Genomic DNA, 19059 nt, shown 5'->3' on the forward strand with positions numbered 1-19059 from the left:
TGTGCACGGCCCTGAGCTGTTTGCTCTTAATCCCCAAGAAATTAGGTGGCTGAACACGAGGACGAGGGAGGCGGGACCTGGAGGGACCACGGACTGGCTGTGCTGGATGAGGGCAGGTGTCCTCCATCCTCGTCTTCCCTCTAACCGTGCCACCGGGCAAATCTGGGAGGGAGAAAAGGGGCAGTAACAAACATACAAGGACATTAGGCCAGGAGAGCTCTCCTCCCACCAGCAGTCAGTGGCGTGGCAGCGTCCTGAGGCTCATTAAAGGAAATTAAAGGAATTTAATTGAAGTCTCACGGCTCGGAATACGCTGCTTGAAGTCAGGCGCACCGCACCAGCCCGTTTTGCCCCCCGAAGCCAGCTCTGCCAGAGCCCCCAGGTCCACAAGAGCAGCAACACGGAGGTGTCATGCACAGAGAAGAAATTCTCCCCTGTCCCCTCTAAAAAGCCACTGGATGCGACCGGGGTGTAAGGCAGGCTGGCGTAATCCCCCCGTGCTGTAGCTACGCTGCAGTAGTGGAACAGCTCTAGATGATCTAGTTTATCACTCAGGTACCGCTCTGAAGAGTTCACACCCCTTCCAATCCACGAATTTCAGAAATACTTTCGAAAACCTGCACCCTCACCGTGCTGGGAGCCAGTTTCTGGTGACGGGGCTGGTTGGGACGAGGGGGTTGCCGCGAGGGCAGGGAGGTTTGCAGAAGCACAAAACGCTGCTGAGGGCCAGTGTTGCTTGGAGGAAACACATTTGGCCTTTACTAATGGAGATGGAGCTGCAGAGGGCACAAGGCAGGACAGTTTGTGGCCATCACGAGCTAGGGGACGAGCACCTCCTCCTTTCCCAGCACATCTTTCTGCTCTTAGATTTAATCTCCCCTCCGCCTCCACGCTGACGCAGTTCCCTCTGCTGACTTCTTTTTAGCTGGGTGGGAAAAGGCCTGCTCTCTTCCCCTCGCTGGAGGTCACGCGGACATCTCCACAGCCACACGAGTGCTCGCATGCTCCTCTTGTCACTGTTCCTACCGCGTCTCACTGAGGTGGACCACAAAAAAGTCTTCTAACGCACACAGAGAGACAGTGAACAAGAGAAGCATTAAATGCTCTTTATACGCAGACGCATATTGCTGTCGGAGGAATGCACGCGGGGGGTTTATTCAGCCAGGTGCCGTATCATTTCAGCTGTCTCAAGCACGCCATGCGAAGAGGATTTAGGCGCGTGCTGCTACAGACAGCTGATTCCCACCTTGGCTTTTACTATGAATTGTCTCGCACATACTCCATGATGTTTTTCAGACCCAGCCACGTCTCCTCAGCGGTTGGGATAATTTGGCTGGCTGGCAGGAGGAAGCCGTAGCGACCCGTGTCTCGCAGCTCGAAGGCGAAAGAGTATTTGATGCCATAATCGTAGCTCCAGTCAATGCTGCCGCCGCTGGCTTGGTCTGAAGGAGAAGGGGAGAAGAGCCGGAGGGGTGAACAGAGGATTGATTCGAGTTCTGCTGTCCTACGGTTTGTATTTGTGAGGGACAAGTTTTTATGCAAACACTCAGTTCCGATGTTTGACCGGTGGCGTCAGCTCTACAGAAGCATCCCCGCTTCCAAGAGGGAGAAACCTCGTTGGGGGGACAGAGACTGTTGTCCTGTGACTGCCCGTAAAAGCTTGGACTAGCAAAATACTCACAGATAGTAGTGCAAATGCTCCCCACGGTAAAGGTGGTGCCGTACAGGGACTGGATGGAGGTGGCGGCGGCTCTTCCCAAGGCATCCTGGAGAGGAGAAGATGAAGGACGAGTCAGAAAGTAGCCACGCTTAATGAGAGTAAATGTTAGGATTTCACCAGCCTGAGCCATACTTGTGAAATTCATATCTCCACAATCTTTCACAAAATCTCCGATCTTTCACCCTCCCCCCAACAAACTAGTGCCAAGTCAATCCATCTCTTAATCACCCAAACTAGTGACAGTGCTCCCAGCTTCCACAGTGTCTTTGGGAGGTGACATTGCAGACGAATTAAATCACAGCAGGCTCTATATCTGATCATCCAGTGTTTTGTCTCACCACCCGTCTTGCCAAGAGAAGGTTCAAGAGATACCAGAAAATCCCAAGGCAGTCGGAGATGTTCCAGTACTCGGTGGTCAGCTTTGTGCTCACTTCAACGACGTAACGGGTGGTTGTGGAGAAAACAGAGCCACGCTCTTCTTGGAGGTGTAGGGGAAAAAGACGAGGGGTGACAAACAAATCACCAAACGGGGAATGGCATTTGGGTATTAGGGGAAAAGAAACTCCCCATGGCAGTGGGGAAACTTTGGGAAGGGCCCAAAGAAGCTGTGGAATTTGTCTTTAGAAATATCTAAACAAATCAAAACAATTAATCAAAACTCAGCTGGGCAAGGCCCTGAGCAACTCAGTCCAACCTTGAAATTGGCCCTGACTCCAAAGCCTGCCCGCTTTCAGCAGAGGGTTGGACTAGAGACCTCCAGAGGTCTTTTCCATTTGAATTACTACTGTGAGATCCATATCGCCTCAAAGATATTATCACAGCTGTGATGCCGTTGTGAAAGCAGAAAGAAGGAAACACGGAGGAGCAGAGAGGGCTGAGAATGGGTGGGGATGGCACGTGTTTGCACACGACCAAGATTTCTCTTATAAAGGCATTGCATTGCACCGGGTTTTTGTTCACCCTCGCGGATGGTTACTGTTGTGGATGGCGGAGTTCAACCTCTTGTTTTTATCCTGATATCTCACTGTAGCATTTGAGTACAGAAAGCCAGCTGGACAGAACAGAGGAAGCCAAAGCCAAGTCTCACCAGCTCAGCATGGTCTGCCGGCTCAGTGCATTTGTAGCCATAGGGATACAACAGGAGCTGAGAGTAACTGTGGAGGGTGAGGAAGGCCTGGATGTTCCCATGATTCTTAATAAAGTTGACAACAGATTCAACTTCCACCTCTGAGCTGGCACTGGGGCCATGGTAAGAGTCAGAGCAGGGATTACTACTGGCTCCAGAACCTGTTGGTGCAAAGGGGAGACAAAGGCAAACCTGTAAGTACCGGCATTCGTGAAAGGTCAAAGCAGACCAACACAAAGCTGGGCTTTCCTAAGAAGAGGTCTTCAGCCAAGGGCAAGGCCTTAAATGCTGATCAATGCTCAAACAGCAGCATCAGAGCGTGAACCTTGGGATATACTTCTAGATGATACAGATTACTGCCTTCATCTTGTGCTCACTGGCAATTAATCAATACGAAATTATCTTTACAAACGACAGCTACCATCCTATCTGACCATTTTTTTTCTGAATCCCTTATACTAAGGTGATTGCTGGTCCAGCGTAACAGGATCCAGGAACATGAACTTTCTTCTTAGGGACAGCCAGAATCCAGAAACTTTATTCCTACCTCCAAAACCTGCATCCCAGTTCCGGTTTGGATCCACTCCAACACACAGACTGCCTTCATTCTTGGAGCGGGTCTTCCGCCACAGGCGGTTCTAAAACAAAGAAACGCTACAGCTTCAAAAAGGAGCAAATCTCGGGCCTTGCAGTAAAACTGCAACCCAGAAATAGCTTCCATTGACCAGGAAGTGAGCCTAGGCATGAGCCTAGGATGATTTCTGATGGGCTGACTGCCAAGATGGGCCAATGGACAAAAATCAAAGGGCTGGTGAATTTACAGAGGGTTAAGGCGGGTTAGACAATTAATTAGTATCTTTGGCTGCGCAACCCTTTTGCGACTCCCTCTTATGGCATTAACAAATGGACTTTCAGAACCTACTTCCCTCACATTTATCGCTCGCTTGGAATCACAGAATCACAGAATCACAGAATAGTAGGGGTTGGAAGGGACCTCTGTGGGTCATCTAGTCCAACCCTCCTGCCGAAGCAGGGTCACCTACAGCAAGCTGCACAGGACCTTGTCCAGGCGGGTCTTGAATATCTCCAGAGAAGGAGACTCCACAACCTCCCTGGGCAGCCTGTTCCAGTGTTCCGTCACCCTCAGAGGGAAGAAGTTCTTCCTCATGTTCAGACAGAACTTCCTGTGCCTCAGTTTGTGCCCATTGCCCCTTGTCCTGTCACTGGGCACCACTGAAAAGAGCTTGGCCCCATCCTCCTGACACCCACCCTGCAGATATTTGTAAGCATTTACAAGGTCCCCTCTCAGCCTTCTCTTCTCCAGGCTGAACAAGCCAAGTTCCCTCAACCTCTCCTCGTAGGGGAGATGTTCCAGTCCCCTCATCATCCTCGTAGCCCTCCGCTGGACTCTCTCCAGTAGCTCTTCATCTTTCTTGAACTGGGGAGCCCAGCACTGGACACAGCACTCTAGATGAGGCCTCACTAGGGCAGTGTAGAGGGGAAGGAGAACCTCCCTCGTCCTGCTGGCCACACTCTCTTGATGCACCCCAGGATCCCATTGGCTTTCTTGGCAGCCAGGGCACACTGCTGGCTCATGGTTAACCTGTCGTCCACCAGGACGCCCAGGTCCCTCTCCACAGAGCTGCTCTCCAGCAGGTCCGTCCCAAGCCTGTACTGGTGCATGAGGTTGTTCCTCCCCAGGTGCAGGACCCTGCATTTGGCTTTGTTGAACCTCATCAGGTTCCTCTCTGCCCAGATTTCCAGCCTATCCAGGTCACGCTGAATGGCAGCACAGCCTTCTGGTGTATCTACCACACCTCCCAGTTTGGTGTCGTCAGCAAACATGCTGAGGGTACATTCTAACTCTTCATCCAGGTCATTGATGAAGAAGTTAAACAAGACTGGGCCCAGTACTGACCCCTGGGGGACACCACTTGTTACCAGCCTCCAACTAGACTCAGCGCCGCTGATGACAACCCTCTGAGTTCTGCCATTCAGCCAGTTCTCTATCTCTGGAAGAGCGTAACAGCTTTCTAAATCAGTGTAGACACACAGCATGCTTACTCACTGTGGTGTGAGTGAACGCATATCCATCAGGGTTCGAGACTGTCAGCAGGAAAATGTCCATTTTGTTCAGCAGAGAGGTGACGGATGCGTCACTCCCATAATCGGAAGCAATCTAAGCAGAGACAAGATGGTACACCGTGATTATCAGCATATTTCTTCCCCACATGCTTACGCTCTAACAGCTAGGTACAGAGGCAAGTCTGGCTTTCGGGGCAGGGAAACAAGAAACATTAATTATCTGCTGGCCATAACTGTTCCTTGTTAGACTTGGAGCTCAGAGACAGCAATGAATCTGGTTTACTATTTTATTCTGAGGACAGGAAGTTAATGGAAGAGGGCAACAAAATTTTCTCGTGCCTTGCCCAGAGAACAGGCCAAGGCTGGCGCTGAGATTGAGATGGATTAGCCAGGTTGGGAATATACAGCTGTGCTGCACTTCTCTGGTGGCTTAGTTGTTTTCAGCAGAGATTAAACACTCGTTCATATAGAACTGGAAGTTTTGGCACTTTTGTGGAAGGTAACCAATGACAAAGTGCTCCTCTGTGTTGGCAGACCAAATCAGCAAACTAATCTTCAAAAAGTCCTCGGTTATTTGTATAACTATCAACCCTGCAGTCCTTAACAATTTCACAGAATCACAGAATCACAGAATCACAGAATGTTCGGGGTTGGAAGGGACCTCTGTGGGTCACCCAGCCCAACCCCCTGCCGAAGCAGGGTCTCCCAGAGCAGGCTGCACAGCACCGCGTCCAGGCGGGTCTTGAATATCTCCAGAGAAGGAGACTCCACAGCCCCTCTGGGCAGCCTGGGCCAGGGCTCCGTCACCCTCAGAGGGAAGAAGTTCTTCCTCGGGTTCAGCTGGAACTTCCTCTGCTTCAGTTTGTGCCCGTTGCCCCTTGTCCTGTCGCTGGGCACCACTGGAAAGAGTCTGGCCCCATCCTCCTGACACCCACCCTGCAGACATTTAGAGGCATTTCGAAGGTCCCATCTCAGCCTTCTCTTCTTCAGGCTGAACAAGCCCAGCTCCCTCAGCCTCTCCTCGTAGGAGAGATGCTCCAGTCCCCTCATCACCCTCATAGCCCTCCACTGGACTCTCTCACCTGAAGTACTACATTTTGTCCACCTAAACATCTCCCAAGATTCCTAAGAATCCACAGCACTTTTCAATTCTTTGTCTAGGCAGCTGCTGCATTCTCTCTGGAGTCGGCTGTGTTTTAAAAGGGGTGAAGGAGAGGTAGCAGAGCTAGCTAAACACATACGGGTGCTATATACTTTTAAATAGCCAGAGGCATTCCCAAGATAAAAGAAAAATCAATCACTGCTGAAGCGACCTTTTTAGCTATCCATATGGCACTTGCTTGGGTAATCCACTCTCGGGAATGGATGCCAGCATCAAGCCAGATTGCAGGACGGTTGCTTCCTCCAGTGCTGAACTGTCAAACAAACCAGAAAGTTTTAAAACGCTCACTGAAACCTTTTAGACAGGAACATCCTGTATCGACTGGGATGCTTTGGACTGAATTGTGCTGTATCTATAACACATATGTATATCAGTATATGTATACATGTACCTAGGCACACCCTCTGTGATGGATGTCGTACCTTGAGCACATACAAAGGCCGCTTTTCATAGGATTCCCCAATCTGGAGCTTACTGACAATGTCGCTATACTCAGATGCAAGATTATCCAGTTCTGCATAAATCTGAAATGAAAAGTCACAATGACATTTACTTTACATTTCTGTATAGAACTGCCCAGAACAATTGCAGGACCTGATGAAATCTACTTTTCTCTCCTTTTGCCTTCATTACCACGACCTCTCCGAAGCCCCATCTCACCTTACACCAGTGTAGTCGGTGCTGTTCCTGACATCACAAAGTAGAAGGAAGCACTGCTACAGTGTCAAGATCTACTTTTTTTCAGGAATAAGTTTCAAACCTTCTTTAAGCACTTCTTAAAGGCAGTAAAAGCACCTTACCCTCTGCTCTGCTTGATGGATACTGGTCTCCTACATTGCCCTATTTCAAGATTAATTTCTCTCTCAATCTCTTCTGAGGGTCAGAAGGAAGGGTTTTGACAGAATTCTGCAGAAGAGTTTGTGGAAAAGTGTGATCAACAATTGTCTGTTCCAAAAATCTCCACAGGGAGAATGCTGGCTCATTGTGCTGACCACAAAATCAATACTTTTAAAACCAAAACCAAGTCCCAAAAGAAACTGGGAAGATATTTCAGATCCTAATATAGGATGTTTAATTGAAGACAGCACGAAAAAAGGCCAGGAAAAAGAATCCTCTTCCCCCAAAGCTGAGGTACTCACAGAATCCAGAGAGTGGTAACTTCCATAGTCAAAGCTGTTGCTGTCGCGCTGCCTTTGTTGACTGTAGGCCATATCTTGCTTTTCTTTATCTAGAACAACCTAAAAGAAGCCATCCAAACATTGAGAAAAGCTTGCTTAATTTGCAAACTTCTAACCAAATGTTTATCTCCAATAACAGTACAACAGCGCTGAATATTGGTTCCAGTCCCAGACCCAAACTTCCCACAGCTACGGAGCAAGCAGCTGCTTCTGCTGAATTTATCCGTAGTGATGTGGGCAAGAATACCAATGTTTCAATGGTCAGCGTTCAGTTTTACACGCTTGTTAAGATGAACAAGAATAGCACTGGAAAGCTTGAGAAGGAAAAAATAGAAAAAGGCAGTGTTTCTGCTGAGTTGATGCTATTTTAGGTGCCATTTTGGGATTACTGCTCATGAAGAAATGTCAGATTAGTGTCCAAGGGGGTGACATTTCTCTCACACAGTGGTGTACGGTGCTTTCTGATTATGATCCAGAGCTGCTCTTAAGAGAGTTTACTGAATTGAGAGTAACTTAAATGTTGTGATTCCTGAACGTCTGAGGCCAAAAGACCACGTGAAATTCTTCAGGGTTATCGGAAGAGCCCTACAGAGCCTATGAGTTTATTGATGTCCCTATTCAACATGGTCTTGGATAGCATCTGCAGAGTGATCTCCACAGCTTCCCAGTGCAGCAGTGACCCACAGATCATCTCTGAAAAATCAACAGACTACAAAAATAAGGGGAGGACCTCATGAAAAGCAGAGCACAGGAGTCCGTGAATCCATGAACAAGGTCAGATTGTGAATCACTGTTTGTTTCCAAAGGATATAAAAGCTAAATATGTGACAACAGTATTGCCTACCTGCAGATCTTCGATCAGGATGGAGTACTGAATCCCATGGGACTCCAGGAAGGCTTTGACGGCTTGGAGGCTCTTAGCGGGGATTCGCACATCCACAGGGAGGGCAGGGGTAGAGGGATTTATCCAGAAATCCAGCTGAAAAGAGAAAGGCAAATGGGTTTGGTTTGGGGAAAGCATTCTGCAAATAGCTCTTCTAAAGCTGTAGAAATGCTGATTTCTCCCAAATTGAAGGACTCCTGCAGTATTGTGCCCTGTCATGCTTACAGAACTCTCCATTCTTTAGTCTGGCCTCACCGCAGCCGTGTCTCAGTTAATGTGATGAACTCCCCCCCCCCCCCCAGAAATCTGCAGGAGGCCAAAGTCAGCATTTTCACTGACTTCAGAGCTTCAGTCATATAAGCAAGAGGAAGTTTTAGTCTTCTGTGATTATTATTTTACTATTCTCCCTTTTACCAGAAATAGTTTCAAGAAAAGCTCTGTATTACAGTATTAGCTAGTATGAAACACATTGGTTTATTTCTCCTTTGGTAGAGCTTTTCTGAATTTTCATTTCTATACTATTCAAATCAATATTTTTAAAGAAGGTGATAATAAAAATTCTTACCAATGGCAATAAGAACAGTAATAACCTAGAATCATGTAGTGTGTTTTCCTATTTCAATACAGTGTAGACTGACTAAAAAATTCCTCCCACAATGCTGGGAGACAAGTACAAAAACATTAGCATCCCCACTTTCAATACAGGATTTTTCGACACGAAGATCAGTTCAAATATGATTGTAAACCCAGTCGGAAGAAAATACGAATGTAGGCAGTCCTGAATGCCAGGCTGGTACTAGAACTTGCAGATCAAACACCAGGTACTGAGACAGTAAATTTGTTGATGGCAGCTCCCACAGGATGGCATGAACCTTCCAAATGTGATGCCAAATCCTACCCTGATAAGTCTTACCCCAGTCTGGAACGTTAAAAAATGCCTCTGTGGTAATAACATACGTGAAGGTGTTCCAGCGATTCCAAAAGCTGTAACTTCTTAACCTGCTCCTCATTTCTTGTCTTGATTCGGAGAACCTGGTGCCTGCAATAAATCAGTAAGCCTTCAGAAACAGTCTCAAAAAGGGGCCTGGCTGAACTAGCTTGATTATTGAGATCATGAATTTGGTGGGTAGTTACTTGCATGCTACCAGCCGATACGAACTTCTTTAATGTGGTTGACTTAGTGTCACCCGAGAGCTCAACCAACAACCCGCACGGCCAGCCTGCTACACGTGCACTAGATTAGTAACTAGTTAAATGGTAATTTTTAAGATTTCATCATAAACAAGACATCAATTGGATGTGTTTTCAATTGCTTACAAGGATCAGCCTTGCATCTATTAGTCATTTTTTGTCAACAACTTGCAGAAAAAAAATATTCTGGTTGAGTTTGCAAATGATCAAATGTTTGGGGAGCACTATGCAGCAAAGCAAACCAAACACGAAATACGGGATTCATTTCACCTTTCTTCAGCTTAGTCAAAGACAGGTGACAAACTCCCCTGTGTTGTCAGAAGCTGATACCATCAGAGGGTGGCTTGCACCGTTCCAGGTGGAATGAATCACTGTCTGGAAGTACCTCACTCCACCGGTTAGAAAGGTAACCTCAGAGATTAACTTAGACTATGCATTGTACAACGTACAGTCTCTACGTGGTTTTTAGACTACTAAAAATGTCTGTCCCATTCAAATACACAGTTTTCCAGGCTGCTTGGTAAAATAGGTACAAGCGAACAGTACCACGACGAGAGGCTGATGAACCCAGGCTTGTTCAGGCTGATCTAATTGCAGCCTACAACTACTTGAAGGGGAGTTACAAAAAAAAATGGCAAACTCTTCTCAGTAGGGGTAGAGGATGATAACAAGGGGAAACAGCTCCATGCCCTGCTCTGAGCAGGGGGGTGGACTAAAGGCTTCTGGAGATCCCTTCCAACCAATGCTTTTAGGAAATGACGAAAGGATCTCCAAACAAGTGTACGCAACAGCTGAGGGACAGAAGATCCTATTCTGGAGAAGCAGGCGGGATTCTGAAGGAATCCTGGAAGCCATAATGAATGAACAACTGGAAGCACAGCCCGGGATCAATGATGTAGCCAAAAGCACCGCTGTGCTCCTTAGCTGTATAGCCTGGGGACTACTGCAAGTGAGCCAATGTTAATGCTGCATTTGCAAATGGCATTTGGTGGTTAAAGCGTGTGTTTTCATTCTCTTCGCTAGGCATCTGCCTTTGGCCGCTGCTGGGGACAGAACACACGTCCATGGAGTTCCATACTCTGACCTGGCCCAGCTGCTCTGCTGGCACCCACTGCAAACAGTACTGAAAAATAGAGATGACTCAGAGCAAACTGACACGAGTAACTGCAGATTTGGAAAACACATCTTAAGACAGGGTAAACAAGGGGCTTGGCGTATGAGCTCAGTTATGTGTGCGTTTATTTACTCGTGTGGCCTGAGCTGCTGAGAAGAGACACTCGTTAACACCACATTCCTCAGTCTGGCCAGTTGAGGTGTAAGATTCTTTTGATGGACCAAATTAAATGAACGCTGAAAGCACTTTACCACATTAATAACTTATTATTGGATTCTCCACCACCATAAGCTTTATCTCTAGACTGGATTCTTCTGTGAAGAGATGAGGGTCATTAACCACAGCTACTGGATGTGACTGGGAAACGAAGTCATGAGAACACAATCTACGTTACGCCAGAGCCCAGACTAAATAATCAAAGTAGCTTCTCCTGGCTTTACAGATCCTAGGGTTTTAGTAAATTATGTATGTCATTTCTTATTCTTAATCCTTACATCTTCATACACAGATTTACTCACTGGAATCTAATGCTCACTTACTACATCTCAGGAAGTATCTGTTAGGTTTGTTATCATCTTCTATTGAGGCTCTTACATGGTCAGTAAGACTGCGAGGAAATACAACGGGAGATAATTTTGCAATGCAACATACAGATAATGGTTGGAAATAAGGATTCAGATTGCTTACAAAGTCTCTGAAGAGGATTAAGCACTTAAAGAGAAACAAGGAACTTCAAAAGCAAAAGGAAACTAGTGACCTTTCCAATCTGAAGCCAGGTTCTGGTCTTTCACCTCTGCTTTGTGCTGGACCAGATCTGCCAAGCTGAACACTCGAGCTTTGCAGGGAGGTTCAGCTCCAGATCAAGGCTCGAGACTGTTCCCTAGGTACAGTCAAAGCCAAAACAAAGCCTTAGGTGAACGTATATTTAGGAACTCACCTCTGCAGCTAGACCCTTCTGCTCAGAAAACCCAAATGAAACTAAAGAGAGGGGTTCCTTCAAACACCAGAGTACCAAAGCCAAAAGACAGGTCAGTCATAAAAAGCAAAGAATGTGCCCCAAGCAGATTTTGTAAAGTTAAGATCGTGAAAAACAACAATTGGAAAATACGGCCTTAAATGAAAGGTCTTCCATAAAAGCGTAACTCACCCAACAAAAGTTTCCAGGCACAAGGAAGCCCCGAAGAGGGCACTGAAGATCGAAATCAGCTTCATGTTTGCTGTGAAGTTCAACTCAGCCTAACAAAGGTGAATTTATACAGAACTTGTTAAGAAACCCTTTTTCAGATAAACATATCTGTATTCCATGTGACTACGTTCTCACATTTATCAGAGCTTTCAAGGCAACCAACAGATGGGAGGCCAATTTCACCTCCAAAAAAATATTTTCCACTGACACATTCAAACCTGTAAGGGAGGAGTTGTTTTCAAAGCTTTGTCCACAAAGCTCCTTGGTGTCCTTTTACACATTTTTCTAGGTAGAGGAAAATAGAGTCAAACTGAACGTCATCCCAGCTCTCACTGGGGGCAAGGAGCTCTACCTGTTGACTCTTGGTTACGAGTTTTTCTGAGGCAGCCAGCAGAAAGATCTCACTCCAGCAAAAATACTCAATTTGAGTGGTTATTTTGAAGAAATATCTGAAATCAGTAAACTTGATTAAACAATCGAGTGAAACAATCACTCTGGTGATAGCAGGCAGGCTCTGGGTCCTGCCTCTTATGCAACAAGTTCTCTCTGATATACTAGGCCATGGCCATGCTATAAACTCGCTCTTACACACGTTATACACTTCTAGATATAAGCCAGATAGTTAAAATACATTCTTTATTGAAATTACTAGCATCCCCTCCATCTTCTGTTGGGATGGTTTCATAAAGATCCAGCCAGCCAGTGCTTCAAGCAAATTAAGGTTGCAGGAAGATTCGTGAATGCAAGTTGTATAGTAGGAGCAGAAAAAAGCCTTGGGTGAACCGCAACTTAAGAGCTCAACTGTGCAGCTAGACGCTTCTCCTTGGGCAGGCTTGCTAGAAATCCTCTGCTAATGAAGTATCCTGCTCAGGAAGAGGTGACACAGGTTTGAAGAAGTGCTGGAACAGCCACTGCCGGGTCCTCTCGGCTTTACAATGCCCGCAGGGCTTGTCCCTGATCCAGTAGCTCTCTGAGTCACAGAATCACAGAATCACAGAATGGTAGGGGTTGGAAGGGACCTCTGTGGGTCACCCAGTCCAACCCTCCTGCCGAAGCAGGGTCACCCAGAGCAGGCTGCACAGGACCTTGTCCAGGCGGGTCTTCAATATCTCCAGAGAAGGAGACTCCACAACCTCCCTGGGCAGCTTGTTCCAGTGTTCCATTACCCTCAGAGGGAAGAAGTTCTTCCTCATGTTCAGATGGAACTTCCTGTGCCTCAGTTTGTGCCCATTGCCCCTGTCCCTTTGTTCTTGTGCTGCTCTCCGTCTACATCTTGCTTCACGAGGAATGGCGTCCATCTTGTTCACCTTCTGTAAAGGTGCCCAGATATTTGAGTTGTCATTATCTGCGTTGAATGAGCCACGGCGATGGGCAGTCTCCTGGCTGAGCTTTGGGAACCATCTCTCTTTCCTGTGGTCATGGGAACACCCAGCTGCGGCTGTCCCAGAACGACAGGTAGAGCCGGAGGGCTGTCGGGCGCACTTTTTGTTCATCCCATTACAAATGTCACTGAGGAAGAGCCAGGTGCTGACCCTGTGGTAACAGCTGCAGAAGGGGATCCTGGGAACTAACACGGGACAGAAGGGAGACAGCTCAGCTGCTCTGTAATCAACCTCAGGAGCCCGAGGAAAGGAAGTCTCCGATCTCACCCGTACCGCTCTCAACATTTGTCAGCACCTCCCTGAGGAGCCTCCCCCATCTCCACTCCCACCCTACCCCTCTGCAGCGGTGCCAGTGGCTTCTTGTCATGGAGCAGACTCCAAGCAAGTCTTTTGTAAGGCCAGGCCTCGTATTTTGGGGAACAAAGGGAGCCTCAGGCAGGGATTCTGCCTGTTTTGACATATAGGAATTAGTCATCCTGCAACTGTTGTAACTTGGGGGCACGCTGTGGAGAGCATACGTTCTGCAAGGAATTAAGGTATGCTCCCGCAAGTCCCCAGGTCTTTGGGGTTTAATCTAACCCAGTCCTTGGGAAACAAACAGATCTCCACTCCCCTCAACATAAATCAGATAATGTGAGTCTATCCTAAGAGACAGGAACCATCATGAGGATCTCCTGTTTCTAGTGCTACAGTTATTCTGGTGGAAGTCAAATCCCACCTGTAGCTTACAGCTTTCAACATTTAATAAAGAACTGACAGACTGTCCACACCACCTCCCGTGGATTCTTTGAAAACAGAAGGGAGGGGTTTAATTGAGGGCAAAATTATAGCTTGCTTCATTACTCATGCTACATCCCGCATGGATTTAAAGGCTGCCAAAAGATCCCGCCAAATATGATGTCAGGGTCTGAAGTACACCAACAAGCTCCGTGTGCCCTGACCAGCTTCATCTGGGGCCTCCACCCATTGCATTTAAGGAGCTGCATTTAAGCCCAAAGCTTTGTACCCACCCCTAATCTCCACTGAAGGGGCTACAGGAGCCTGCAGCACTGTGACCTCCCACTATAGCCATAAGGTCATGCAGGGTTTGGAGGTCAGCCTGAATCACAGAATCATTAAGGTTGGAAAAGACCTCTAAGATCATCAAGTCCAACCATCAACCCACCACCACCATGCCTACTTCATCCTATGGGCGAAGTCATAGAATCATAGGTTGGAAAAGACCTCTAAGATCATCAAGTCCAACCGTCAACCCATCACCACCATGCCTATTTCATCCTATGGGCGAAGTCATTGAATCATAGGTTGGAAAAGACTTCTAAGATCATCAAGTCCAACCATCAACCCAACACCACCATGCCTGCTAAACCAGGTCCTGAAGTGCCACATCCACATGGTTTTTGAACCCCTGCAGGGATGGGGACTCCGCCAGTGACCTGGGCAGCCTGGTCCAATGTCTGACCACTCTTTCAGTAAAGAATTTTTCCCTAATATCCAATCTACACCTCCCCAGACACAACTTGAGGCCATTGCCTCTCGTCCTATCGCTAGTTAGTTGGCAGAAGAGACCAACCCCCGCCTCACTACAACCTCCTTTCAGGTACCTGTAGAGAGCAATAAGGTCTCCCCTCAGCCTCCTCTTCTCCAGGAACAGCCCCAGCTCCCTCAGCCGCTCCTCATAAGACTTGTGTCCTGCACAGGCTGAAAGCCTCTGTAGTGCTCAGAGCCCAAAACACCTGAGCAAATTAGGGAGCAGCAAGAGCAGGGGTGCACCGCCACAGCAAGCCACAAGCCAAAGGGGACAGAAAGGCAGGAGGGGGTAGAGAGCTCACCACAAGCAGCACGGCTCCGTGGGACCCAAACGAGAGGAGCAGAGCAGGTCTGGTGGCACTGACCAGGAACAGCCACAGTGCAGACCCTCAGATAAGTCCCACGGCAGGTCCACAGCCAGGATGCCAAGAGCTACAAGCCCACATCCACCGTGCACCCGCTGCAGCTCAAAGAAGGACCAAAGCAAATGGCCTCAACTTAAACGCAGGTCCTGTGGCAAGGGGCGGAGGGTGTGTGGGTGGGGGCCCTACATGAGCCTGGTCAGGGCAATTAACGTTCTCAGGGCCCTGGCACACTAACGCGGGCAGGCTGGGACTTACTCTCTTCACAGTCCTAAGAGGACGTAGTATCGTGCAGTGAATCATGAACACCATAGCAACATGTTAAGAAGTGACAGGTTAAATGAATCTCATCTAACCAAACTTCATCTTGTTGCTTAAAATTGCCGGACCGACATATAGGTTGCCTGTGCTGTCATTGACAGAGGGACCCCCTCTGCCAGTTAGGCCTCAAAAGTCATCAAATTTATGTGGAGTCAGTCCTTTTCTGTAAAGTCTGGACCCTCTGTTGTCACCCCTGTCTAAAAAAGGTTCTTGCAGCCAAGATACAGTCTCTCCTCTCACAGGTAGGAATGAAGAAGCAGCCTCCATCATTGCCATAAGCACAAAGCGTTTCTGAACCCAAGCCGACAGTTCCCCTCGTGTCCCATCCTCTCAAAATAAACGTTTGGCAACTCAGTAGGAAAGGGGAGGAGAGGGGGGACGACCCATGCTGGACTGAGCTTTCCCTGTGCTCCTGCTGCCCCACTTGTCCCCTCCACACTCTCCACCTATGTTCTGCATCACCTCCTGCTCTCTCACAGGGTCCCAGGAATTTTCTAAATGGCTTTTTTGAATCCTACGCATACCTTAAAAAGCTCATATATACCTTGTGAATTGCTCTCCCTTTCATCAGAACATAATCCTTTATCTTGGACTTTCTGGAAGGTCTGTTTCAGGGAAATAACATCATACATGTGATTACTCAGAACAACATGTACGCATTAATTCCTTAAATAATGCTAATTCTCATGGCGTACGTGAGGTTGCGAGAGAGGCCCTGGGACGTGAGGCTGACCGGTCCTTTGCACAGGGAGCAGCCCCTGCCTGAGGAAAACGCAGCCAGGAGAGGAACCCTCGCGCTCCTCCATTTCTGCCAAGACGCTCAACAAGCCCTTATTCCTCAGAAATCCCATACGTGTTTCGCCTTGGGATAGAAATGTTTCTTTTCTCATCATCTCGAGCCAGAACTGTAAGACTGACATGACGAAGGGTTCCGTCGGCAACTCATCTCCTGGATGATCAAAGTTAATTGGCTATAACACAATTCATTTTGGATTACTGGTGAGAGAACTATTATTTCTGTAAGTGGTGGATTATTTACACGTTCCTACTCCACAAGACACCTTGGGAATGCCCTGGATAAGGGATGAGTCGGGATTTCAGTATGTGGCTCACCATTTGTACGTGTGATTGGCATCATTTTAGGAACAGAATCCCCATTTTGATCTCTCTGGAAAATCTGCAGCTGTATGCCAGTGTAGTAACACTGACTGCAGCGGAGCTACTTATTTCCAGTTCAAATTCCCTTAATTTAGGAAATCAAGACCTTCAGGTTTCCAGGGCTGTCCCCACATTTCACACGTCTGAGTTACACAGAGCAGTTTATACCGCACCACAAGCTCCACCGGATCATGTTGTAGCTTTGCATTTTAGGACAACAAGCACACAGGTGAATTGTAACTGGTAATAACAAGAAGGGTACTGGGAGAGATACAATCAGTTATCTGTACCTGGGGATTAAGTACCAGTTCTAACCGTGACATCATCCCATGAGGTAGTTATAAATAATAATGACTTCCGAGGTTGCGAAAGCCTTTTAAGCAGCTAATTTTTGTACGAGGCACACAATAACCTTCTGCTGAAGGCCAGCAGGTGTCAGCAGAAAACACAGAATTAAGTAATATCTTACTCGAGCACAGCAGACAAGACAGATAATCAAAATGCCACCGCAGGAGCAGAGAAGGATTTTCCCTCTGATGCCCCCCAAAGCCTTCCTCGTCCTCATCATATTCCCCCTCATCTGGTTTCTGACTAGCGCCAGAGAGCAAGAGGTTGTTCTGCCAAGAATACCACCAAAGAGAGGAAAAAGGGCATCCCATGGACCCTCGGCACTGGACACAGGACACGGGGCTGCCCCCACATTCAGAGTAGCCCCTTGGCAACCCATTGTCCAGCCGACCATCCCAGGAAGCCCCAACGTGTTGGCCAACAGCGTCCGAGGAGCCATGGAGACAACAGCATCGCAAAGTTGCCTCTTTTCTGCCCGTTAAGTCCTCCTGCTGCGATCCGAGAAAGGCTGGAGTGCCCTCAGGTCCTGCTGGTCTGTAGCATTTGGGGAATGTTGGGTGGGAATCATCTCCTCTCACTCAAGCTGTGGCAAAGGTGGGAATCGCACCAAACCAAGGCTCTTCTGTAACTGATGAAGGGCGATTCACCCCATCCTCAAACAGCTGTTTGAGACTGCAAAGCCAAATTAGGCTTTGTGTTGGAGCGGGTCCAGAGGAGGCCACGAAGATGATCCAAGGGCTGGAGCACCTCTCCTACGAGGACAGGCTGAGGGAGTTGGGGCTGTTCAGCCTGGAGAAGAGAAGGCTCCGGGGTGACCTTAGAGCAGCTGCCAGTACCTGAAGGGGCATCCAGGAAGGATGGAGAGGGGCTTTTCACAAGCGTGTGTAGTGACAGGACAAGGGGGAACGGCTCTAAACTAAAAAAGGGCAGATTTAGATTAGATATTAGGAAGAAATTCTTCCCCATGAGGGTGGTGAGGCCCTGGCCCAGCTTGCCCAGAGAAGCTGTGGCTGCCCCCTCCCTGGCAGTGTTCAAGGCCAGGTTGGATGGAGCTCTGAGCAACCTGGTCTAGTGGAAGGTGTACCTGCTGATGGCAGGGGGGTTGGAACCAGATGATCTTTAAGGTCCCTTCCAACCCTTACCATTCTATGATTCTGTGATTCAATATTATCTCCATTTTATGCTTTTCTTGCTTTCATGCTCTTGCTTAGGAAATGAGTCAAAGTCAAGAGACTTTCGAACCAACTGAAATCGCACATTGGCATGGATCTACCGAACGAACTCTCATCTTTAAATTTGTCTTCTCCTTTTCCCCAACTGTATTGTTATTACTGTATGTTTCCTCCAACCAGCTTTTTATAACGGAATAACACATTCCACCAGCCTTTACAGTGGGGCAACTTGGAATTTACTGTATTTACCCAGATTGAAAGAAGAGTGGGAAAAATTAAGAAACAGGCTGGATATCCCAGACAATCAGAATATCTCACATAATTTTTCATTTACAAAGCTGCTGCCCCCGTCTTGTACGAGCTGTTGCAGCCACCTCAGCTCAATATATGTCCCCAGGCCAGCTCTGGCTCGTCCATCCAGCTCCTCTCACTTTGTCGGTTCCCAGTTCTTCCCATCTGCAGACATACCCTGCTCTTCTTACCTCAAAATGACATATCACGCAAAAACGTCGCTAAGCTGAGTCAGTAGGCCACCGTGCTGATGACGTCGCGTGATTCACCATCCACACCTATGAGACAAGTGTGTCACCCAAAGCCACCGCGTCCATCTGGACCGTCTTTAACTCAGGTAACACTTTCTGGGACCATCTTTACCTCAGGTAACACACCTTCTGGATACAACGATTCAGCATGAAAATTCACACAACCCTCTTCAGTTAGAGCTTTTTGGAATAAGAATATGAAGTTGCGCCTGTATGGTGCGCAAACAGACCCAAAAATCTCTTCAGAGTTTTAACTGCTGACACTGGCAACGTGCGGTGTGATATCATTCTGGGCTCCCCAATTCAAGAAAGATGAAGACCTACTGGAGAGAGTCCAGCGGAGGGCTACAAGGATGGTGAGGGGACTGGAGCATCTCTCCTACGAGGAGAGGCTGAGGGAGCTGGGCTTGTTCAGCTTGAATAAGAGAAGGCTGAGAGGGGACCTTATAAATGCTTACAAATATCTGCAGGGTGGGTGTCAGGAGGATGGGGCCAAGCTCTTTTCAGTGGTGTCCAGTGACAGGACAAGGGGCAATGGGCACAAACTGAAGCACAGGAAGTTCCGTCTGAACATGAGGAAGAATTTCTTCACTCTGAGC

At 47.8% G+C, this 19059-nt stretch overlaps 1 protein-coding gene across 1 annotated transcript; it reads right to left on the reverse strand.

Annotated features, from left to right (window-relative positions):
- Nucleotides 1-1257: 1257 nt before the first annotated feature.
- Nucleotides 1258-15823, reverse strand: LOC104332181 (carboxypeptidase A2). The gene is made up of 12 exons (XM_075428432.1): nt 15785-15823; nt 11607-11695; nt 9112-9193; nt 8116-8250; nt 7233-7331; nt 6516-6617; nt 6245-6346; nt 4915-5025; nt 3394-3484; nt 2808-3007; nt 1682-1766; nt 1258-1442 (listed from the first exon to the last, which is right to left on the reverse strand). Exons 1-12 carry the CDS (start codon nt 15806-15808, stop codon nt 1258-1260), a joined length of 1305 nt encoding a protein of 434 aa, XP_075284547.1. The 5' UTR covers nt 15809-15823.
- Between the last annotated feature and the right edge of the window lie 3236 nt (nt 15824-19059).

Source organism: Opisthocomus hoazin, chromosome 8 (genome assembly GCF_030867145.1).
Source record: "Opisthocomus hoazin isolate bOpiHoa1 chromosome 8, bOpiHoa1.hap1, whole genome shotgun sequence".
Lineage (NCBI taxonomy): Eukaryota > Metazoa > Chordata > Aves > Opisthocomiformes > Opisthocomidae > Opisthocomus > Opisthocomus hoazin.